Source organism: Eubalaena glacialis, chromosome 1 (genome assembly GCF_028564815.1).
Source record: "Eubalaena glacialis isolate mEubGla1 chromosome 1, mEubGla1.1.hap2.+ XY, whole genome shotgun sequence".
NCBI lineage: Eukaryota > Metazoa > Chordata > Mammalia > Artiodactyla > Balaenidae > Eubalaena > Eubalaena glacialis.
In genome coordinates, this window is record NC_083716.1 from 185,802,421 (window position 1) to 185,829,214 (window position 26,794).

The 26,794-nt window shown below is 37.9% G+C and overlaps 1 protein-coding gene across 1 annotated transcript in view; it reads right to left on the reverse strand.

The window, feature by feature from the left end:
- CCDC141 (coiled-coil domain containing 141) overlaps positions 1–26,794 on the reverse strand; it is a 215,036-nt gene that overhangs the window by 77,139 nt on the left and 111,103 nt on the right. Inside the window, exon 7 of the mRNA XM_061202688.1 lies at positions 14,031–14,225. Within this exon, the coding sequence (XP_061058671.1) occupies positions 14,031–14,225 (195 nt within the window). The remainder of the gene's footprint in view (positions 1–14,030; positions 14,226–26,794) is intronic.

Consider the following 26,794-nt stretch of genomic DNA (forward strand, 5'->3'; position numbering starts at 1 on the left):
CTTCTCTACTTCGTGTTTCACAATTACTTTTCATTTCGTCAATAAATATTTCTGATCGACTGCTGAGTTCCAGGCATATTGTTCTTAAGAGCCATGGGAGGGAGCAAGAAATTATCCCCTTTATATGACTGAGGAAACTGTGTCTCAGAGAAGTTAAATAAATTTCACCAAGTCACACTTGTGCTGAGGGACAGATTTGGTATTTGTATTCAATCTGTCTGGCCCCGAGGGCTCTGCTCTTAAATCCTGGGCTCTGGTGCCACGTAGCAAAGGATTTCTATGGCAGGCTTATGAGAGAGGGGCATTTCCAAGAAGACCATTAATCTTAGGTGGAAAAGGTAGGATTTAAAAACTTACTTTTTGTAAATAGTGTCTACTTTTCCTTCTTACAGGTGAGAAAGGATACAGAGAAAGATTGAGCTATTTCTCTTATGTTTATAGGACTGTAAAAGAAAGATAGCTTTATTAAAGAAACTTTGAACCTGAAGAACTCTTCCTTATCTGATCCTTTTTCTTTCCTGCAGTTGGCAACAGAGCCAAATGTCTCAAGATGCTGATGTTAGAAAAGATGATTTGAATTGCTTCCTGGATCTTTCCATAACACACTGAAACACCACTAAAGATGATTTGAATTGCTTCCTGGATCTTTCCATAACACACTGAAACACCACTAGGCAATAACCACTGTTTCTGGAATTTTGTTTTATATTTTTAATTTTATTGCTTATTTTGAATAAATTGGAGTCCCTTGTTAATCAAGGGTTAGTTTTAAAGTCAGTGCCTAAAGCAAAAATCTGGTGTAGTCAAAATAATCATGAACTCCCTTAAATCATGCTTAAAGTTTAATATATGCTTATAGTAATACATACTCACACTTAGGACTGAGAGCCACCGAGCTAGGATAAAGGAAGAAATAAGGATAAATCTACACTTAGATGTCAGGACATTCACTTCATTCTTTCTTTAAGATAATTCTCAAGTTCTTACTGTGAATGGGGAAGGGATATAGACTTCAAAAGTGCTTTTTCTTGCCTGTAAGTTTAAGTCCATTCTATCTTAATATTAAGCCATTATAACCTTAATAAGTATCATGTTTATTGTTGAGAATTAAAGAAGGAAAACATGAAAGTAACAAGGGCACGATGGTGGAAATGTAGTAAGTACTCAGAAAATATTTGCTGGTTCTTACTCTAAATCTTGATTGATCAGACACATCTTTGAAAAATCACTGAGAAGACACGGCCACCTGCTGCCTGTCACTCATCCTATGTGGCTTTTTCTCCTTGTGTCCCCACTGAACAGCTGTTACCCTCAGATCCTTGGCCACTGGTCTCATCTTCATAGGAGTTAGATTCTAAAGCCACTTGTACATTAAACGCATGTGTGATGTGACTCCACCCTATTCCTGAAGGTTATCATAAAAGTATCATTTCCTAATGGCACGGGAATAAATTGAAGAGCTAAACATTCACTAGAAGGAGGAGGTGGTAGATCAAGGACCAGTATAGCCCATAACTTAGAATTAAAATAGCCAGATTTTCTTCCAGAGTTTTTTCTCAGAAAGATCAAAGTGTCAGGAAAGAATTTATGAATTGCTCTATGTATCACACTTAATAGAACTATAGCAGTAGAAAGGAGGTGAGTGATTTCTTTCCTTCATTAGCTCAACGAATATATTTACAAAGATCTACTATAGGTAAGATGGGCTGGATGCTGTAAGAGAGCTTATTCCTTACCCTTAATCCTAAATTAACCCTAATGGGAATAATCTACAGACACAGATACAGTTTAATTTCTTAATTTTAAGAGGAGACCTCTTTCAAGATTATACTGTCTGCGATTGTCTGAATCATATGCAAAGCTCGTTTCTCTTATTCCCACATAGAAAATGATCTAAGTATCATTGTTCTCACTTAATCTACCCCCAGAATAGAACTGAGTGCTTGTGTATTTACCAGATCCGTAAGGAACCTGATATACTGGATCCAGTCTGGAAAGAATCTCTTTGTTGCACACATGGTACAGAACAGGTTATTTCCAGCAAGAACACTGTGACCTCCACATAAACGCCTTTGGAATTAATATTTTACATTTAGGTTTTTTTCCTTCACATCCCCTCTTTCTTCAAACCTTGCGTGAAGGTCAAATAGAGGTTTTATGAGTGGACTGGAATAAACAAGCATATAGGCACAAGGATAATAATTTTTCCCTCTGGGTTCTAGCTCTTCTTGACTATTTTATATGGCACCACTCAGTTCTCAAGCAGACAAGGAGGAGACGAATCAGCTCTTTTGGCGCTGGTTTGGGAAAGAGTAAGGAGTTGCTTAGGTTTTGTGTTCTAAGATGCTAATAAATATCTTTCCTTTTTCCCTTGTTAAGCACAGGATCCCAAGCAGGCTGTACCAAATCAAACAGAGATGATATCAAGACTTGGCACATTTGATTCCTTTAAAAATATCTATGAGATTAATACGTTTAGCAGGAACCATGAATCATGCAGCATAATTCTTATATCGTGCTGTTTCACAAAGATGTTTAATAAGTAATATTGTTTACTTCTTGACTAATTTGAAGAGAAACAACATTAAAAGAAAGAAAACAAAAACCACTGTAGAACCCTGAACATTTCCTTTCATGAATCCCAAGGCTGGAGAATGAGTTTGGTCAGAACCTTTATAATTAGCAAGGATGCAAAACTTAACTCAGCTTCTAAATAGAGCACTGAACTCCACTATCTGCAGAGATTCAATTTTCCTCTGGGTTTAGTTTTTTAAAAGACCAAAAGCTTCAGTGTCTTTTCCTAAATATTACCTGAGATAACTTCTGGTGGCTCCCAGTTTGGCAAGCTGATTCCTAATTCAGGTCCTGTCCAAGCTTTCAAATGCCATGAAGACGGGGGCAACAGGGTGATGTAATTTTCATCTCCTGATAACTTGCTGCCTCCTACTACTGGTCTGGCTTATTCCTTGCCTCTTTAAAGTTGTTGCATCTGGGCCCCAGAACTCCCTCCGTGTTACAAGTGTTACAAGGTTGATCAGTGATGTTACTGAGAGGTGTTTAAAATCACAAGTATCTAAAGCAGGGTTTTACCTCACAATTTGAAAAGCTAAAAAAAAACACTGGACCAGAAGGCATTTGGGATTGAAAGTGGAGTGTATCTGAAGCCTTTGATTAACAAGGAATTGGAGGAACTTTATATATTGACCATTTCTTACTTTTTCTTAGATGAGTCCATCTTAGAGATATATAAACTAGACCCATAAGTAGAACTTTAGTCAGCTAGTCACTTTATAATTTCTGGTTTTCTTTTATCTAAATTGACCTAAATGGTTTTAGGATGATCTTGGGAATATTAACATGGAATACGTCCATTTGCAATGTGCAAAGCACTTTTTTTTCATTTATTCAACAAATGTTTATTGAAATCTGTGGAGCAGGTGTGAAAATGAACAAAAGCATTGAGGTCATGTTAGAGTGGCGACTGCAGTATTAAATGCATATATAATGACAAATAATGGCTAGCACATAGGAGTGCTTGGCCATTCCATGCACTAGTCATGTATTAACTCATTTAGATAAAGCAAGGACTCTGTGAGGCACATATAATTGTTATTTCTATTTTACAGATTAGAAAGCCAGATGCACAGGAAAGTTAAGTAACTGCCCAAGGTCACAGAACTAATAAATATCTGAGACCAGATTTATACCTAGGCAGCCTGGCTCCAAAATCCATTATATTATGTTACAAAAGTGTCACCCTAGCAAATGTTTCTATATATTCACTTAATACTCCACAATTCCATTTATTTATTTACACTCCAATTCTCCCCTGCAAAGATTCTGTACATTTATCACTGATTTTAAGAACTTTCATCACTTTCATTACTGAATGTTCCCCGAAGTAGAATTGTTAGACCATTTTATTTATTTTTATTTTTATTTTTTTTCCTGTTGGGTGATACAGTTGATTGAAAGGCAAACTCGCTTTCTCCAGGAGTTCACTTACATGGAGGTAGCTGCCTAAGAATATCTCTTCCCCATGACAAACCAAGGCAATCAAACCATACCCAAAAGCAGAAACCCAACAGAATAAGGCTATCGGCATTGTCAGATGACACTCAGAGCAGGACAAAAAATTATAAAGCTATATGATGATTGTCTCTTCAGCACTGCATTTGGCCACATACTTGTTTATTAAACTTTTTTTTTCTTTTTAGACTAGCTAAAGAAAATACTCTCGAGTAGGGTTAGTTCTTAAAGCAACAAACAGAAAAAAATACGTATGTGGGGTTTCCCTGGTGGCGCAGTGGTTGAGAATCTGCCTGCTAATGCAGGGCACACGGGTTCGAGCCCTGGTCTGGGAAGATCCCACGTGCCGCGGAGCAACTAGGCCCGTGAGCCACAGCTACTGAGCCTGCGCGTCTGGAGCCTGTGCTCCGCAACAAGAGAGGCCGCCATAGTGAAGAGGCCCGCGCACCGCGATGAAGAGTGGCCCCCGCTTGCCGCAACTAGAGGAAGCCCTCGCACAGAAACGAAGACCCAACACAGCCAAAAATAAATATACAAATAAATAAATAAGAATACGACTCTTGCCAAAAACTGTCCTTTAAAAAAAAAAAAAAAAGTCTGTGTATATAGTAAAATCAAAGAATGACAGCACATCAGAGCTGGCGAGGACCTTGAGCCCTGGTCCTCATCCGTGTCATCTGCCGCTCTGAGCACAGGTCTCTCAAGGTCACCCCGTCAAGGTGTTAGACCATTTTAGAAAAGAGTAAACTCAAGCTCAAAATGTAAATTGATTCGTCACATAGCCAATCATTTATTCATTCATTCAACAAAATGTTTTGAACACTAGGTGTCATACAAAGATGATTAAGACAATCTCTCTCTAAGGAGCACAGAGAAATACTATGGGAATAATAAGAAATAAGCAATTAATGCTGCGTGAAGACCTCTCAGAGGAGGTGATACGGGTGATGACAAGTCTCTTTCTACATCACTACCCTCCTTCTCAGATATGACACAGAGATTGAACTTGAAATTTGTGTTCCTGTTTATTAAAGTAATTAAGCTCTTCTCTTTCAAAATGATCTAATCCCAACTACCTTGGATCAATATAATCTCTTATGAACAATATAATGTAGTTAGTTGGCCTTGAAACTCCACAGTTTCTAATACTCCACTGCTTTAACTCGTTCAAATAATTATTGAGCATCTACTACCTGGAAGACACTGTTCTAGGTGTTCTGGTGAACACAAAGTAAAATTCACATGTTACTTACCCTGAAGGAATTTTAATTTAGCAAAGGGAAGTAAATCTACCCAGAAATATCTGTAATATAAGGAAGAATATATTTACTGCCAATGGAGGGGAGCAACAGTCTGAAATTATGCACAGAAGGGAAACCAATTAATACATTCATACCTTAGAATTCAGTTGATAGCTTTATTGTGAAAGATATTCATGAGTGAGTGACAACAAAACTGAGTGTCTTGATGATAAGACTATTAAATGTAGACTGAGTTGTGGGCTTTCATGAGAAATGTAAGATGTTACAGATATTCCTTGATTTTGATATTTTTTTCTATTTTAGATAGATATTTAATAATCGTATGTTAATAGTTTAGCCATCTTTATCAAATGTTTACTGTGGTTTAAATAGCCTGTCCCTCGAAGTGAGAGCGTGGCATTGACATATATACATTACCAAATGTAAAACAGATAGCTAGTGGGAAGCAGCTGCACAGCACAGGGAGATCAGCTTGGTGCTTTGTGACCACCTAGAGGGGCAGGATAGGGAGGGTGGGAGGGAGACGCAAGAGGGAGGAGATATGGGGGTATATGTACACATATAGCTGATTCACTTTGTTATACAGCAGAAACTAACACAACATTGTAAAGCAATTATACTCCAATAAAGACATTAAATAAATAAATAAATAAATAGCCTGTCCCTGAGCTCGAAAACCACGAGTTTTAAAACCATCCTCAGAGGGAGCACAGGAGCAGATTAAATTAAGATATCATCTGCGTCTACAGGAGGAGGTTTGCCTCATGATGATTTTTGCAAGACCTTAATATCTCTGCATATTTAAGGACAGGTTTAGCATAAGATAGAAACTTCCTAGCATGCTATTCAAGACCGTTCCTGACCCCTTGCCTCTTCTACCACTTTTTGCCTCTCACCACTCCCAGCTTATACCCTACGCTCCTGGCAAAATAAATTACCTGAGGTTCCCCAAACAACATTGTACCATGTAGCCTTCCCCTAATCCCTTCTTGCCCAGCCTTCCAAATTTAGCTCACTGGTCCCTCCTCTAAGAGAAGCCTTGCTTGACACTTTCCCTGGGTCTGGTTAAGGGTCTCTTCTGTTGTTCCCTAATGCTCTAGGCTTACTCCATCATGGCTTTTCCCACAGCACACAACACTTCTGTTTCCTTGTCTCTCCTCTAAACAAGGCTGATGGGGTCTTAAAGGCAAGGATTGTATCTTTCACTGCTTTAGCTCAAGTACCCGTATGACGCATGACAACATACTAGCTGAAGGCAAATGTGGAAGAAGGGAGGGAATAAAAGCAAGTTGCTTTTCTAAGAGAAACGGAAGTTGTTCTGGAAGTGAGAAATCGGAGACAGGCTGCTTAAGAATTATGAAACTGAAAGTAATTATACTTTCCTTGATGTCTAGTGACAATTAGCTTAATTTCTTGAATTCATTTCTGTCACTTCAACAAATTCCTTCTGGATAATATTTTTTGGATCTTCTACTTGGACAGGTTTCTTCTTTCAATCTGTAGTACAACTGGACCATTTTAGTTAATTGTTTCTCACATCTTGGCTAAAATGTATCTATTTTGAAAAAGGTAGAATAGTGTGTATATAAATTTTTAAAAATGTACCAAACTCAGAGCTTAATTATTTTGTTTTTGTCTGAAACAATAATGTTGCTGTAGGCATTACTGTTTTGTATCACTGTAAATATCTTGAAAAAGCAACATCATCTTTTTAAAAGACATCAACTTTTCAGCAGTGATGGCAGAAGCAGTAGAAGCCATAAAAATTATTATATTTCAAAGTGCTTCCGTTATGTTCCTCTGGCTGCCCCAACTTTTGCTTCACCTGTGCTTTCAGGCCGATCACCCAAGAACCAGACCATGTAGTTTTGACCTCGGTCTCCCCTGCTTGCTTTCCCCAATGAAATCATATGGCTGGGAATGGAAAGCATGGGAATGAAACTTCGTGACCCATCAGTCATGTTTTACAGCTTTAGGTTCAATCATCGTTGTCATATAAATACAGGCTCATACTGTTCTGCTCTTGAAATATATTATATATATTTATCTCTGATTCAAACCACATTCCCTAAACAATGATAAATAGATTTTGGGTTATCAATACATATTAACCAGAGCTTCTTTTTTGTGAATGTGCTAGAAATATAATAAATGAGATCATCTATAATCATGAAAGATGAAAATTTGAGGGGATCAAGATGAGTTATGATAACAGGTGCTATGTTCGCATTTCATGCATGTCCTCATAACTCTTAGCAACATCTGGTAACCAGAGAAACTCTTCTCCAATCAGCTATCATCCAGTGTTGACAATCAACCCATACTTGTATTTGTGGCTAAGTAATTTAGCAAATAGGTTCACCGAACGCAGCATATAACTCTAAAATGAAAAGGGAGTATCTCGGGTTCTTTGAGTTACATGGCTCAATCTCCACTTGAATCTGGTTTATGAAAAGCATCAGCAGCATTCAGTAAAGTTCCAGGATACAAAATTAACACAGATAAATCTGTTGCTTTTCTATACACTAATAATGAACTATCAGAAAGAGAAAGCAAGAAAACAATCTCATTTAAAATCACATCAAAAAGAATAAAATACCTAGGAATAAACTTAACCAAGGAGGTGAAAGACCTATACTCTGAAAACTACGAAACATTGATAAAGGAAAATTAAGATGTTACAAAGAAATGGAAAGACATTCCATTTTCTTGGATTGGAAGAATTAATATTATTAAAATGTCTATACTACCCAAAGCAATCTACAGATTTAATGCAATCAATACTCACGACATTTTTCACAGAACTAGAACAAATAATCCTAAAATTTATATGAAACCACAAAAGACCCTGAATTGCCAAAGCAATCTTGAGAAAAAAGAACAAAGCTGGAAATATCATGCTCCCTGACTTCGGACTACATGTTACAAAGCTGCGTAATCAAAACAGCATGATACTAGCACAAAAACAGATACATAGATCAATGGAACAGAATAGAGAGCCCAGAAATAAACCCACACACTGATGGTCAATTAATCTACAACAATGGAGGCAAGAATATACAGTGGATAAAAGACAGTCTCTTTAATAAGTGGTGCTGGGAAAACTAAACAGCTACACGCAAAAGAATGAGATTAGAACATTTCCTCACACCATATACAAAAATAAAATCAAAATGGATTAAAGACCTAAATGTATGACCTGAAACCATAAAACTCCTGGAAGAGAACATAGGTAGAACACTCTTTGACATAAATCATAGCAATATTTTTTTGGATCTGTCTCCAAAGGCAAAGGAAACAAAAGCAAAAATAAACAAATTGGGACCTAATTAAACTTAAAAACTTTTACACAGAAAAGGAAACCATTGACAATAGAAAAAGACAACTTACTGAATGAGAGAAAATATTTGGAAATGATATGATCGATACGAGGTTAATATCCAAAGTATATAAACAGCTGATATAATTCAACATCAAAATAATCTGATAATAAATGGGCAGAAGACCTGAATATACATTTTTCCAAAGAAGACATACAGATGGCCAACAGGCACATGAAAAGATGCTCAACATCACTAATCATCAGAGAAATGCAAATCAAAACTACAATGAGATATCACCTCACACCTGTTCAAATGGCCATCATCAAAAAGGCCACAAATAACAAAAGTTGGTGAGGATGTGGAGAAAAGGGAACCCTCCTACACTGTTGGTGGGAATGTAAATTGATACAGCCACTATGGAAAACAGTATGGAGGTTCCTCAAAAAACTAAAAATAGAACTACCACATGATCCAGCAGTCCCACTCCTGGGTATATATCCAAAGAAAATAAAACACTGTTTTGAAAAAATTCATGCACCCTAATGTTCATAGCAGCATTATTTACAATATCCAAGATATGGAAGCAACTTAAGTGTCCATCAACAGATGAATGGATCAAGAAGATATGGTATGTATATACAATGGAATACTACTCAGCCATAAAAAGAATGAAAGTCTGCCATTTACATCAATGTAGATGGACGTAGAGAGTACTATACTTAGTGAAATAAGTCAGAGAGAGAAGGACAAATACTCTATGTTATCACTTATATGTGGAATCTAAAATATAAAGCAAAGGAATGTATATAACAAAACAGAAGCAGACTCACAGATACAGAGAAAAAAACCAATGGTTACCAGTGGGGAGATGGAGGGGGACTGGCAAGATAGGAATATGAAATTAAGAGATACAAACTACTACGTATAAAACAGATAAGCAATAAGGATATATTGTACAGCACAGGGAAATATAGCCATTGTTTTGTAATAACTTTAAATGTAGTATAATCTACAAAAACGTTGAATCACTATGTTGTACACCTGAAAATAATATAATGTTGTAAATCAACTATACTTCAATTTAAAAAAAAGAAAAAGAAAAGCATCAGTAGCAACACTACTCCTGAGGTCCTGTGTGCTAACATCGCCACCTATTGCTCATTCCAGGTACAAACCGTCACACCTCAAGCCAAAGACTAGACATTCTCTAGGTAAGAAACAGACTCTTGAGCCTTGGGTAATCATTAACCCCTAGCAGGATTAAAAGGTAATCAATTTCACTCCTGAAACTACAGAGTAAAGGCAGTGGGCACTCTTGCCAATGTGGACAATTAGGTGATAATTATATTTTATTGAATTTCACATATTGGAATTACATTGGCTTATCGATTTTTTTTGTATGTTTTGTTCTCTGCTATATCCCCAGCATTTAGAACAGTGCCTGACACATAGTAGTTGCTCAATAAATATTTATTAAATAAATGAATCTGTAAAGAAAAAGGGTAATTATTCTCATAAATTTGCCACACTACTTATTTAGCAACTTCAATTTAAAAAATTATTGTGACTTTTTTCTAGTAAATAACAATGTCCCTAGATATTGATAGAATTGGTAGAGAGAGAGGGACAGGTGACAATAAAAGGAAAGAAGGGGAAAAGAGGAGGGTTTCCAGATGATTGCAACAGAAAATACCAGAAACATATGATAAAAATCTGGATGAAAAAGAAATAAATATGATATGGAAGGCTTACTAACAGTAGTCCATTCTGCAGATGAGATTATGACATTCATTTCTTTTTATTTTAACAAAATTTTAAAAAGTTAAAGGTTATCTTAAAAATCATATGTTTTACATTTTACTGAGCAAAAACACTCAAGCTGTTACATTCACTAATTCATATATTACCCATGGCACTAACATTTTTTCACACTGGTATTTGACACAGAAATTGAAGGATATTGACCTAGCTTTAACAAATTTGGAACAAGACGTTGTTTGCTAAAAAATGATTCCATTTATCAAGAGTGAAATTGGTTTTCGAGGTACGTTTCTTTTTTTAAAGCCCTGATGCTCTCTTTTTTTTTCACAGTGCTAACATCCCTATTTGCATGTGTGGGGTGAGTCTCCACTGCTCCTACCCATCTTACTGGTGTGTCAAGAATGCCTGACTCTGACCCCTCTTTATCTGGGCCATTCTCAGTGTTGGATTTGCAACCTTGAGGGTTGAAGGAACATCTTCCTCTGAGACAAAGAGCAGGCTTGCTTACTGTTTGCTATAAAACAGCCAATTGCCCAAGTTTAGGATTCTTTCCCTGCAGCGGTGCCCTCATCCATTGGGGTCCATCTGCATCGCCCCCTGGGGAACTGGGACTTGGGGAACTGATGTGACATGTGACACTCTGGTTACCTCTTTTGCTTTGAGTAATAAAGTCTTTCAAAACTGAGTCAGAAGTCACATGTCTTCTGTGAGCATCCATGAACGGTAGCAAGTTAATATGTCAGCTGGAAGGTTGGGTGAAAAGTCTCAGACCCCTCACAGCTGTTGGCAGCATGGCTTCATCAAGGATGTAGACTATCACAATCAGAAAAACCCAGCGCCCTCAAGGCACAATAAAGTGAATTCTCAAAAGGAAAGTTCAGTGCTTCGGAGATAAATTGAAGATGTAAACTAAAAATACTCCTTCACTAGTGAAAACAAAACTTTCAGACTAGAAAAAAATATTTTAAGGGATTTTGAATTTATATTAATACCTTAAATCCAGTGCTTTATTTTTTTTTTAATTTATTGATTTATTTATTTTTATTTTTGGCTGTGTTGGGTCTTTGTTGCTGCGTGCGGGCTTTCTCTAGTTGCGGCGAGCGGGGGCTACTCTTCGTTGCAGTGTGCGGGCTTCTCATTGCGGTGGCTTCTCTTGTTGCGGAGCACGGGCTCTAGGCGCGTGGGCTTCAGTAGTTGAGGCTCGTGGGGCTCAGTAGTTGTGGCTCATGGGCTCTAGAGCGCAGGCTCTGTAGCTTTGGCGCACGGGCTTAGTTGCTCCGTGGCATGTGGGATCTTCCCAGACCAGGGCTCGAACCCGTGTCCCCTGCATTGGCAGGCGGATTCTTAACCACCGCACCACCAGGGAAGGCCCTCCAGTGCTTTATTTTAACTAGGGTTATTTATGAGTGTTATGCCCAGAATGGGGTAAAATGGTAATTTTATAAAATTTGGAGATTCTACAATATAAATCAAAAAGAAAAATGCCATTTACAAGCCTTGAGAAGAATTTCCTTCTTTAATTTAAACGGATTTATTTACTATATTATTTCATCATTTATTGCTTCTTAATAATATGGTAAATAACTCATTTCAAGAGTCATGATTTAAACATCTGCTTTCCAAACTCCAGCTTCCATTTTTGCTGAGGTAAAAGTAGCCATCATCTTTCAAACTGAATTCTTAGATTTGGAGTTGGAAATTATTTCCCTGATGCTTTGAAAAGGGAAAATAAATTCTAAACCTTTCTAAGTACTACTTGGTTATAAAGAATTTTATAGTATGGATAAGTCCCAACTGAACTAATTATAATTTGAATGCCATGGGCATTCAAATGATGAAATGGGATCTAGAAGTCAAGTCTTTAGGGTTAAGAAACAGGATTTGTTAGGATTTGACCTTAATTACTGTATAAGCTTGAAAAAGTAACCACTCCGTTCTTCAATTTTTTAAAAATTACTATTGCAAGAGATATCATTCTTCCTCCCTCAAGGCCCAAGAATAATGTAAGAAGAAAAATTTCCCTGGCAAGCTACCAGAAAATGACAGCAGAGAAAGCAAGAGTGAGGGAGTGAGAATGAGAGAGAGAGAGAAAAATTCTCCATTTTGCAGGACTATAAAGTATAGGGCTTATGCTAGAAGCATTTTACCATAGCAACATGTTCTATAACTGTTTTCCTTAGAAACAGCATTAACTAACTGGAAGGTGACCCACTCATTTTGTAGAATGAGAGTGTAATGTAAGTTTAAAAATCTCTTATTCAAAAACAGGACTATTGAAGAGAAATTTAACCAGCACTTACCATTTACTTAGCTCAACAGCTCCAGAAATTATGTGTTTCTTCTCTTAAAACAAAGAAATCCCAAACAACAATAATTTGACAAATATTTCTTTGACATGTTTTTTTTTTCTACCATAATTCTAGCACCTCTCTTTTGGAACTTTACTATTCATGCTTTCCAAGTTTCCTATTAGTAAAAAATTCAAAATTAAGTAACAATTTTGATACCTACCAGGACACTGTATTCAGATTGCTGATGTTATGACTTTAAATCACAATATACCTACCCTCCGTGGGTTCCCCATTAATTTTCTGTCACAGTGCCCAGTTTTACGTCAGTGAAATTTAAGGTATGAATTCCAATAAGGCAGTTTGAAGGTGTATGTTCGATTGGGAAAGGCAGAAATTTTTTCAAACATTATCGCCATCCTCAGATACTCAAGTGATGTGAACACATGAACATTACCATGCAGTAAGAGCCACCTGCTACAATCAATCTTAAATGAAAATAGAGCACTTCTCCCACTCACGATGGCCTGGAAACAGTCCAAAGCAAGATCTCCCTTTGGCTGATTTACAAAGTGTGTGCAGAGAGATAAATTAGGAGTTTGGGAGTAACATATACCCACTACTATATATAAAACAGATAACCAACAAGGACCTACTGTATAGCACAGGTAATTATACTCAATATTTTTTAATAACCTATAAGGGAAAATAATCTGAAAAAAAAGATATATATGTATGTATAACTGAATCACTCTGCTGTACACCTGAAACTAACACAACATTGTAAATCAACTATACTCCAATTAAAAAATAAAAGGCAAACCAAGGCAGGGCAGTCAACCAGAGCCTTATGGTTTGCATGCCAAAAGCCTGCAATATTTATGTATCTTTACCTAATAAATGAAAGAGGATTTTTAAAAAGAGAAAGTTTTTTTGGTAAAAGTTTCAAGGGTTTTTTTGGTTTTTTCAAGGGTTTTTTTTCAAATTATTTGTCAAATATATCAAGGTTATATCAATATAACCTTGATATATTTTATGATAATTCCATTCCTCCAGGAGAAACACTACCATGTTGGCACAAATGTCCACCTCAAACAGAACAATGAGAGCTCTAAGATAAAATTCTCCTGTTTTTTGGTTTTTTTTTCAGTGACCTTTTACACGTCAAAGCACAGAATCTCTTAGTTTTGAGTACAAAATAATGGCCAGAGTAGGAATATATTTTAAAAGCTCCTTTTTGCTGCTATCAATTTTGAAACTCTAAGTGGAGTCGAGATTTCTGTGACGTGTTCCAGCCTGTTGAAGTCATGGGTCTCTTACTGGTTTGCCCTGATGACCTAAAATTACCAGCTTCACCTCACACTGACCTTGTTTGCGCTGTTAAAAAAGCCATTTGCCTTTTTTAACCAGGTTTTCCTTTCCACCATGAGCCGACCAAATTCCTCTTGAAGCCAAGTCAGTTTCTGGTTAGAGAGCTGTAGGTGTTCTTTCTCCACATCCTCCTTGGAGAGCAGAATCCCCAGTGCCTCTCTCTTCAGCTTCTCCACTGCAGAATTCCATTCCTGCAAGAGATCACGCTTCAGTTTATTTTACACATCCTCCCCTTTGGAATCTCTGGTAAGACTCAGAGGACATTTACATGTGTTGAATGTATCAGCAACCTGTCATTATTTTCAAATCATAAAGGAGTCAATGCTACATTCCAGGTTTGAGTATCAAGACGTAGGTAAAAAAAGAAAGAGACGGGTTTCCCTGGTGGCGCAGTGGTTGAGAATCCGCCTGCCAATGCAGGGGACACGGGTTCGAGCCCTGGTCTGGGAAGATCCCACATGCCGCGGAGCAACTGGGCCCGTGCGCCACAACTACTGAGCCTGCGCGTCTGGGGCCTGTGCTCCGCAACAAGAGAGGCCGCGATAGTGAGAGGCCCGCGCACCGCGATGAAGAGTGGCCCCCGCTTGCCGCAACTAGAGAAAGCCCTCGCACAGAAACTAAGACCCAACACAGCCAAAAATAAAAAATTAATTAATTAATTAATTAATTAAAAAAAAAAAAAGACAGAAAAGAGGCTAAAAAGGGAGAGGGGATGATAGTAGAAAGGGGCAGGTCAATTGGGATGTGTGACTGATGCAGGGTCTGGTTGCCCTGAATTCAGGTCACTTGCCATTTCCCTTAACAATACCTGAAAATATACCCAAAATATGGTCATCAGTGTTTTTCAATCTCTAACTCATTTTAACCTATTTTTATTCTTTTAAGTATAAAAACATTTCTCTCCTACAATTTAGTCTCACTGGCAATGTGGGCAAATATGCACAAGAAAGGAAGGGAAATCTCATAGTCTATGGTTGTTTGTGCATCTGCCTACACTTAGAACTGAAATTAAGACCTGTTACTCTGCACAAAGTTAATAGCTGTTATTGTGCAGTATTCTCTCCTTCCTGACCCCAGTTTCACCTCTCAATGTTTCACTATTAATGATTTATAAACATTTCAACAAAGGAAAAGAGGTAGTTTTTTACTTTCTATTGCATGAGGGTGAAAAACAGTAAATAGAGAAGAAAGAAAATAATAAGAGTTGAAGTAAATCAAACATATTAACATTCCATTTATTTGAAGGGAAATTCAAATTTCTTGCAAAAGAACTGAAGACAGATCTAGTTTCATAAAATAATGCTTATCTCTCACATAGGAGTCTTGTTAGCAAATTTTCTGGTACCCATCTCAGCTGAGACTGAGCAGTGAGCATATGCTGCTTGTTAAAGCATCAGAAATTTATCACCAAATTTAAAATATCACAGTCTGACTCCATCCTGGCTTGCTCCCCAGTGCAAAATGTCCTATTATTAAGTTACATTTGTTACATTATATTGTACAAAATAATACAATTTGAGTGCAATTTACCGCTATCATTTCCATTCATTTATTTCCCAAGACAACTAAATACTGTGTACCTGGGACCATGCTAGGATAGATGTCTTGGGGAATATAAAGAAAGAATAAAATATAGTTCTTTCCTTTAACAATACATAAACTGTTATTTTATGTGATTTTATATATACTGCATTATGAAGTGTATTAAATACATGCTGTTTCTACAAACACACAAATACACGTACATACAAAATGGTAGCATTTCAAATCACAGTTGGTATATGCTGAAAATAGAAATTGTACATATTATTTTATGGACATCATAGAACTTGTTCTAGTAATTGTGTAAGAGAAAAATATTTTGATCAATGGATGCAAGAATAAGTATGGTAGATTAAGGCATTGGCATTTTTTTGAGCACCAGTTATGAGCTTATGTTTTGTAAGTATAACCCTCACAAACTTAGGTTAGATGTTATTGTTTTCCTAGTATTTACACAGGCTCAGAGAGGTATGTTATTCAAGGTTACATATCCAGTAAGTGGCAGAACTAGGACTATTCACAGGTTTGTATACAATGCTACATTCCAGGGAACTGAGGGTACAGAGACTCCAGAATCTCCAAATTTCTCAGTGAGTGCAAAAGCAATACTCTTAGGCATGAAGATGGGCTACGTGAGTTCTCAAGATCCTTCATTTCTTAAACAGCTATTTGCCCCCATTTAAGGACTGCTAATATGTGCCATGACATTATTTCATAAAGCACTGTAAATATCCCTCCCACTTAAAAACCACTACTTTAACCTTATCGGGAAAAAGCAAATATTTCTAAAGCAGTTAGCATAATTTCTGGCATACATAACAGGCACTCACTAAATATTAGTCCCACTTTTCTTCCCGTCAGTTTTATCATGGTTCATTAGTGCCCCTAAATTTGTTCATTATTTATGGGAATTCCTGTTTCCCAGTTCTAAAATAACAACAGTGGAAGCCTTCTCCAAATGTACTGGTCAGTGTTATGTACTGATCAATAATATGAGATAAGCAAAATAAAGCAGGTTTCTTTACTGTAGTACTTCTTAGAACTTTTACTGTGTTAACATGCGCTGAGACTCCTAGAGGAAAACGTGGTGTGAAACGTTTTGGACAAACTCCTTTGACCAAGAAACCATTTGTTTGCTAATCATCTCAGGGGACCAATGCTCCGGTTGGAACAATGCTGAGAAACACTACAGCTGTGGCTAAAAGGACCTGAACCAGCTACGGGTTCATTTGCTTTCACAAGTCTTTGTTTCTTTTTTTTGTTTTGTCCCAATCCCTCCAGCTACCCAGTTAGTCCATTTCCTGTCTTTTGGATCCATTCTCTCAATTTCTGTCTGTTAAGATCTGTGGGGCATTAATCCTCAATGAACTCAAGTAAGAAATGCTCAATAAAAAATGAATAACAAACAAACACAGGACAAGAGAGAATATAAATCGGTGAAATCACTTTTATATTCCTTGTGCTAGAGCATTAGATCATTCCTTTTTTTTTTAGTTCAATTTAACTGCTTTACTCCATAATATGAATGTACCGTGACTTCTTTATCCAGTCCCTTGCTATTTAATTCGTTTTCAGCTAGTATTTTGCTGTTACAAAAAAGATTTTGTTAAACATCAAAAAAAAAAAAAAAAAAAAGAAATGCTCAATATGTGAAGACATAGAGTAAAGCAGGTAATTCTTTCAAAAAATTGGCATTGACCAGAATCTTCTGTGCTCGTTAGAGGAAGAACACTTAACAAATATGGAGAAGCTAGGGGAGGCCCAGAGAGCTGGGGGAAGGAAAGTGGAGAGGAGGTTAGGATATGGAGAGATAGGTTACAGCCATTACGTGCTCAGTCTGGACAAAACTAAACTCTACGGTGTTGGTATCTTAACTGTCTGCAAGAACGTACGGGTTGATTCTTCTTCCTGTATGCTAGCACTGTGCTAAATGCTTTACATATAGTATCTCACTTAATCTTCACCACACCCCTACAAGGTAGGAACTATTATTATCCTCATTTTACAGATGGGGTAACTGAGGCTCAGAAGGGTTAAGAACTTTCCCAAGGTCTCAACACTAGTAGGTGAAAGAGCCAGAACTCAAATTCAGGTAGTTTGAATCTAGAACCTGCTTTCTCAACCAGTATCCTGGCCTCAGCTCTGCAGAGAGGTGATAAACAGTGCTTTTTACACCACGGAAAGATTAAACACATTAACTTAGAATTACAGAGGTGAAACTTCCATAAGTTCTGGATAAGACCTGAAACTGATAAAAGTCCTTATATGACCCTGGGATTTTCTGATTTGAAATTAGAAGCCTTATTATTTCTAAATAAACACAATGCCTTACATATATAACTGAGAATTTACAGCCAAACTCAAGCTATATTTTGCTTAGCAACTGGACCAAAATAATAAAGTTCTTCTCTATGAATAAGAAGAGAAATACTTGTTCTCTAACAGAGTTCATAAATCTGCCTTTAGTATAAATTTTGCAAACAACATTAAAGAGAGACTTCTGGAGTAGAGCCAAGTCTTTGAAAACCCACTGTAACCTTGTGCTTCATAATGTGTTATATAAAGTGGGCTGTGACCTTCCAAGGAAACTGTAAAGGACCATTTTGTGCCTCCTATCTTTTCTTATTCTCCATCCCCAGTCTTTTTAATTACATTTTCACAAGAACTCTGTGGGCAGTAAATGAAGCTGGGTCCACTCAATACTTCTATGCAATCTTCTCAGAAAATTGGTTCTGTTTTCTTTGGGCGATCTATAGGCAGTTTCTGATGCGCTTCCATACTGTTCTGATGATGTTATTTCCCCAGCCATTTTTCTTAGGGGATGCTTCGCCTATTTTATTTTTGAGACAAAACTTTCCAGAGTCATCTGACTCCAGCATGCTATTTTAAAAACTTAGTTGTCCCTGTTGTCCAGGCTGGAGGAGCCCAACAGAGAAAATCTTGGTCCTTTTTCTCTAAGCCATTGCTGCCTGCCTGCTAAGTATTAAACCTCTGACTGGGTTTCAGTCACTTTGCAATAAAATATTTCCAGTACTTGTCCCCACCAGCAGAAAGCCAAAGTCTGCCACTTCCTTGGCTTTTCAGTTTGACAGATGGACCTGTGTATCTCTGAGCCAATAAAGATGTGGGGCACTGTGTGTTCCTGGGCTTAGGGTGTGTCCACAGGTCACTCCATTACTTTCCTTCTTCACTCACAGTAGTAACCCTTTTAAACTGTGCCTTACAGTATTCCATTTGCTGAGGAAATGGAGCTTCTCTTGCATCCCTTGATTGTAAGGGTACTTTTAAGAGGATTAGCACTGATAGACAAGAAGGCGAAAATGGTTTCTTCTCCCCCCACCCGTTTTTTTTTTAACAGTCCCAGGTTAGCTTTTCAAATAAAATTATGGATTGGTATAAAAATTATCCAGCCATTCAATTTAAAAAGTAAAAAAATATTAGCTACTCCAATGGAAAAGAAACAAAATACTCCCAATTTGTTTAGTAAGCTTTTATTCACTTGCAAACTTCCCTGATGAAGAGGATGGGGTGGGTTTAAATGACCCAGTACCACGTGGTAAATTATTTTCCTTATAAATTTGACTTCAGAATATAATTTTTAAGTGGGAGAAGATGGACAAGAAACAATAGGGAACATATTTATAAACTGCTAAGAAACTATCAGGTGTGGAGATGACTGGCCCAAATCACATGTGGCAGAAGCATGTGTCCGGCGCATGTGTAGGCCCCGTGCCATGGCCGCTTCGGAGGACATCTCATTAGATACAGCTCATTTCTCGTTCAGTCTTTTAAGTCTACAGTCCCATTTGGTTCAGCACCGAGGAGAATTAACTCACTGACAACAAATCATAGAATTTTACGTGACTGCATTAACAGATGGGACAAACAAAATAAACCTGGTGATTTTAATCAGAGAATATCTGAAAGTCTGCTTTGAGCAGAAATTTTTTGAGAAGAAATGTTTACGCTTTTGGAGAGTGGCAGTGAGCCCTTGAAAAGTGAAAGTCTCTGATCATGCCGAGCTGGATGGCCAGCTGGGCCACAGTTACTTCTCATGCTCCTTTCCCAGGCATTTCTCGCCGACATACACAAAAGCAAGGGTCATCTCACTCTTGGATGAGTACTGAGTTCAGTGTCCACAGGCCATCTGAACTCTGCCCTCACTGTGGTGTATTTCAGCAGAGACACAGACAGACTGCAAACAGGGAAGAACTGTGATTTTGTGTATCACCTAGAGATGAAAGAATTGTGGTGTTTCGCCTCCCGGCCATAAGGCAGAAATCATAGCTACTGAATCAAGGAGAGCCTGTGGGCAAGAGCAGAGAAATGGAAATACACTTTTTACTCCAAACTTAGTAAGTGGCCTCCGGCAGGGCATTTTGCTTTCCTGAGCCTTACTTCTCTGCAGTGCAGAAAGAGCCACCACCATTTCACATATGCTTCAGCTTCTCTAGTGAATCAGATGTAAATTCAACGGTGAATTGGCTGTGCTTCAAATTCCTGGATTTAAGGCCCTACTAAAATTTGGGTTTTTAGTTATATTTTCCATAATTACCCTACTGGATTTGGGACTGACAGTTTACAGCAGAAATGACAGATGTCACCAAAGCAATCTTTGAATAATAGTTGCTGCTTTCTTTTTTCTCAGTCCATGCAAATATTCCAAAAGATGCAGGAAAAAACAGGGCTTGGAAGCTTCTTGTTTCCTTTATTCTGTTCAGTGCTTGGCCACCAAGTGCAGCCTGTGGGTCAGCCACACAGAGCAGGGTGCTTGTTGCTAATACTGAAGCAAAAGGATGTGTGGCAGAATAAACTTTTTAAATCAAATAAAATCATAACAAATTACACTCATAAGCAAGTCTTCAAAATAACGTTTGGAGCAGAAATACATTTATTTCTTCTTCCTTGGTTCAACACAGTTTTTAGATAAAAATTTAATTACACAGGAAGTCGGGAAGAAATTGTCCCAAGATTTGTGTTTTCTGAGAATCATTATTTTTTCTTTAGTGTCTTGTCCTTATTTTTCTTAGATTTTTGTTCCTCTTAATCACATTTTCTTCAAGTTGATTAAGTAAGGAGTAGAGCCAGATTGGGGGCTATTGATGTTTCCAATTTTTAAATCAAAAGTAATAAAGTCTAGCTGGCCAAATTATTTTCATCTAACACAATTTTCCTACAATCAGAGTGTGCCACTGGCCGACTAGGTGATTGCAGTTTATATTAATGTCTTCAAAAGACTTACTTGTTAATTTTCTAGCGAATCTGTTGGAGATATCTTCAGGATCTCAACATGTAATTCAACCATGGGGAGAATTACTAGGTTTTGATGATCACTTCTTATGAAGATTTCCCTAAATCAAGCAGATTAAGTTGGGAAGCGGGTATCCATATATTTTACCCACAGGGAACATCAGATATAGATAAGAACAATGGGAGAGGATTAACCAAGATGGAGGAGTAGAAGGACGTGCTCTCACTCCCTCTTGCGAGAGCACCAGAATCACAACTGGCTGCTGGACAATCATCGACAGGAAGACACTGGACTTCAACAAGGAGGATACCCCATGTCCAAGGACAGAGGAGAAGCCACAGTGAGACGGTAGGAGGGGCGCAATCAGAGTAAAATCAAATCCTATAACTGCTGGGTGGGTGACTCACAGACTGGCGAGCACTTATACCACAGAAGTCCACCCACTGAAGTGAACGTTCTGAGCCCCACGTCAGGCTTCCCAACCTGGGGGTCCGGCAACGGGAGGAGGAATTCATAGAGAATCAGACTTTGAAGCCTAGTGGGAATTGATTGCAGGACTTCGACAGGACTGGGGGAAACCGAGACCCCACTCTTGGAGGGTGCACACAAAATAGTGTGTGCATCGGGAACCAGGGGAAGGAGCAGTGACCCTGGGGGAGACTGAACCAGACATAACTGCTGATGTTGGGGGGTCTCCTGCAGAGGCGGGGGCTGGCTCTGTTTCACCGTGGGGACAAGGACACTGGCAGCGGAGGTTCTGGGAAGTACTCCTTGGCGTGAGCCCTCCCAGAGTCTGCCATTAGCCCCACCAAAGAGCCTGGGTAGGCTCCAGTGTTGGGTTGCCTCAGGCAAAACAACCAACAGGGAGGGAACCCAGCCCCACCCATCAACAGTCAAGTGGATTAAAGTTTTACAGAGCTCTGACAGCCACAGCAACAGTCAGCTCTACCCACCTCCAGAGCCTCCCATCAAGCCTCTTAGATAGCCTCAACCACCAGAGGGCAGACAGCAGAAGCAAGAAAAACTACAGTCCTGCAGCCTGTGGAACAGAAACCACATTTACAGAAAGATAGACAAGATGAAAAGGCAGAGGGCTATATACTAGATGAAGGAACAAGAAAAAACCCCAGAAAAACAACTAAATGAAGTGGAGATAGGCAACCTTCCAGAAAAAGAATTCAGAATAATGATAGTGAAGATGATCCAGGACCTTGGAATAAGAATGGAGGCAAAGATTGAGAAGATGCAAGAAATGATTAACAAAGACCTAGAAGAATTAAAGAACAAACAAACAGAGATGAACAATACAATAACTGAAATGAAAACTACACTAGAAGGAATCAATAGCAGAATAACTGAGGCAGAAGAACAGATAAGTGACCTGGAAGACAGAATGGTGGAATTCACTGCTGCAGAACAGACTAAAGAAAAAAGAATGAAAAGAAATGAAGACAGCCTAAGAGACCTCTGGGACAACATTAAACGCAACAACATTCACATTATAGGGGTCCCAGAAGGAGAAGAGAGAGAGAAAGGACCAGAGAAAATATTTGAAGAGATTATAGTCGAAAACTTCCCTAACATGGGAAAGGAAATAGCCACCCAAGTCCAGGAAGCGCAGAGAGTCCCATACAGGATAAACCCAAGGAGAAGCACGCCGAGACACAGAGTAATCAAATTGGCAAAAATTAAAGACAAAGAAAAATTATTGAAAGCAGCAAGGGAAAAATGACAAATAACATACAAGGGAACTCCCATAAGGTTAACAGCTGATTTCTCAGCAGAAACTCTACAAGCCAGAAGGGAGGGGCATGATATACTTAAGGTGATGAAGGGGAGGAACCTACAACCAAGATTACTCTACCCGGCAAGGATCTCATTTAGATTTGATGGAGAAATCAAAAGCTTTACAGACAAGCAAAAGCTAAGAGAATTCAGCACCACCAAACCAGCTCTACAACAAATGTTAAAGGAACTTCTCTAAGTGGGAAACACAAGAGAAGAAAAGGACCTACAAAAACAAATCCAAAACAATTAAGAAAATGGTCATAGGAACATACATATCGATAATTACCTTAAACGTGAATGGATTAAATGCTCCAGCCAAAAGACACAGGCTTGCTGAATGGATACAAAAACAAGACCCATATATATGCTGTCTACAAGAGACCCACTTTAGACCTAGGGACACATACAGACTGAAAGTGAGGGGATGGAAAAAGATATTCCATGCAAATGGAAATCAAAAGAAAGCTGGAGTAGCTATACTCATATCAGATAAAATAGACTTTAAAATAAAGAATGTTACAAGAGACAAGGAAGGACACTACATAATGATCAAGGGATCAATCCAAGAAGAAGATATAACAATTATAAATATATATGCACCCAACATAGGAGCACCTCATTACATAAGGCAACTGCTAACAGCTATAAAAGAGGAAATTGACAGTAACACAATAATAGTGGGGGACTTTAACACCTCACTTACACCAATGGACAGATCATCCAAAATGAAAATAAATAAGGAAACAGAACCTTTAAATGACACAATAGACCAGATAGATTTAATTGATATTTATAGGACATTCCATCCAAAAACAGCAGATTACACGTTCTTCTCAAGTGCGCACGGAACATTCTCCAGGATAGATCACATCTTGGGTCACAAATCAAGCCTCAGTAAATTTAAGAAAATTGAAATCATATCAAGCATCTTTTCTGACCACAACGCTATGAGATTAGAAATGAATTACAGGGGAAAAAACGTAAAAAACACAAACACATGGAGGCTAAACAATACGTTACTAAATAACCAAGAGATCACTGAAGAAATCAAAGAGGAAATCAAAAAATACCTAGAGACAAATGACAATGAAAACACGACGATCCAAAACCTATGGGATGCAGCAAAAGCAGTTCTAAGAGGGAAGTTTATACCTATACAAGCCTACCTCAAGAAACAAGAAAAATCTCAAGTAAACAATCTAACCTTACACCTAAAGAAACTAGAGAAAGAAGAACAAACAAAACCCAAAGTTAGCAGAAGGAAAGAAATCATAAATATCAGAGCAGAAATAAATGAAATAGAAACAAAGAAAACAATAGCAAAGATCAATAAAACTAAAAGCTGGTTCTTTGAGAAGATAAACAAAATTGATAAACCATTAGCCAGACTCATCAAGAAAAAGAGGGAGAGGACTCAAATCAATAAAATCAGAAATGAAAAAGGAGAAGTTACAACAGACACCGCAGAAATACAAAGCATCCTAAGAGACTACTACAAGCAACTTTATGCCAATAAAATAGACAACCTGGAAGAAATGGACAAATTCTTAGAAAGGTATAACCTTCCAAGACTGAACCAGGAAGAAGCAGAAAATATGAACAGACCAATCACAAGTAATGAAATTGAAACTGTGATGAAAAATCTTCCAACAAACAAAAGTCCAGGACCAGATGACTTCACAGGTGAATTCTATCAAACATTTAGAGAAGAGCTAACACCTATCCTTCTCAAACTCTTCCAAAACATTGCAGAGGAAGGAACACTCCCAAACTCATTCTATGAGGCCACCATCACCCTGATACCAAAACCAGACAAAGACAGTACAAAAAAAAAGAAAATTACAGACCAATATCACTGATGAATATAGATGCAAAAATCCTCAACAAAATACTAGCAAACAGAATCCAACAACACATTAAAAGGATCATACACCATGATCAAGTGGGATTTATCCCAGGGATGCAAGGATTCTTCAATATACGCAAATCAATCAGTGTGATACAACCACAAATTGAAGAATAAAAACCATATGATCATCTCAATAGATGCAGAAAAAGCTTTTGACAAAATTCAACACCCATTTATGATAAAAACTCTCCAGAAAGTGGGCATAGAGGGAACCTACCTCAACATAATAAAGGCCATATATGACAAACCCACAGCAAACATCATTCTCAATGGTGAAAAACTGAAAGCATTTCCTCTAAGATCAGGAACGAGACAAGGATGTCCACTCTCACCACTATTATTCAACATAGTTCTGGAAGTCCTAACCAGGGCAATCAGAGAAGAAAAAGAAATAAAAGGAATACAAATTGGAAAAGAAGCAGTAAAACTGTCACTGTTTGCAGATGACATGATACTATACATAGAGAATCCTAAAACTGCCACCAGAAAACTACTAGAGCTAATTAATGAATATGGTAAAGTTGCAGGATACAAAATTAATGCACAGAAATCTCTTGCATTCCTATACACTAATGATGAAAAATCTGAAAGCGAAATTATGGAAACACTCCCATTTACCATTGCAACAAAAAGAATAAAATACCTAGGAATAAACCTACCTAGGGAGACAAAAGACCTGTATGCAGAAAACTATAAGACACTGATGAAAGAAATTAAAGATGATACCAACAGATGGAGAGATATACCATGTTCTTGGATTGGAAGAATCAACATTGTGAAAATGACTATACTACCCAAAGCAATCTACAGATTCAATGCAATCCCTATCAAATTACCAATGGCATTTTTTATGGAGCTAGAACAAATCATCTTAAAATTTGTATGGAGACACAAAAGACCCCGAATAGCCAAAGCAGTCTTGAGGGAAAAAAACGGAGCTGGAGGAATCAGACTCCCTGACTTCAGACTATACTACAAAGCTACAGTAATCAAGACAATATGGTACTGGCACAAAAACAGAAACATAGATCAATGGAACAAGATAGAAAGCCCAGAGATAAACCCACGCACCTATGGTCAACTAATCTATGACAAAGGAGGCAAAGATATACAATGGAGAAAAGACAGTCTCTTCAATAAGTGGTGCTGGGAAAACTGGACAGCTACATGTAAAAGAATGAAATTAGAATACTCCCTAACACCATACACAAAAATAAACTCAAAATGGATTAGAGACCTAAATGTAAGACTGGACACTATAAAACTCTTAGAGGAAAACATAGGAAGAACACTCTTTGACATAAATCACAGCAAGATCTTTTTTGATCCACCTCCTAGAGTAATGGGAATAAAAACAAAAATAAACAAATGGGACCTAATGAAACTTCAAAGCTTTTGCACAGCAAAGGAAACCATAAACAAGACGAAAAGACAACCCTCAGAATGGGAGAAAATATTCGCAAACGAATCAACGGACAAAGGATTAATCTCCAAAATATATAAACAGCTCATGCAGCTCAATATTAAAGAAACAAACACCCCAATCCAAAAATGGGCAGAAGACCTAAATAGACATTTCTCCAAAGAAGACATACAGACGGCCACGAAGCACATGAAAAGATGCTCAACATCACTAATTATTAGAGAAATGCAAATCAAAACTACAATGAGGTATCACCTCACACCACTTAGAATGGGCATCATCAGAAAATCTACAAACAACAAATGCTGGAGAGGGTGTGGAGAAAAGGGAACCCTCTTGCACTGTTGGTGGGAATGTAAATTGATACAGCCACTATGGAGAACAATATGGAGGTTCCTTAAAAAACTAAAAATAGAATTACCCTATGACCCAGCAGTCCCACTACTGGGCATATACCCAGAGAAAACCGTAATTCAAAAAGACACATGCACCCGAATGTTCATTGCAGCACTATTTACAATAGCCAGGTCATGGAAGCAACCTAAATGCCCATCAACAGACGAATGGATAAAGAAGTTGTGGTACATATATACAATGGAATATTACTCAGCCATAAAAAGGAACGAAATTGAGTCATTTGTTGAGACGTGGATGGATCTAGAGACTGTCATACAGAGTGAAGTAAGTCAGAAAGAGAAAAACAAATATCGTATATTAACGCATGTATGTGGAACCTAGAAAAATGGTACAGATGAACCGGTTTGCAGGGCAGAAGTTGAGACACAGATGTAGAGAACAGACATATGGACACCAAGGGGGGAAAACCGCGGTGGGGTGGGGATGGTGG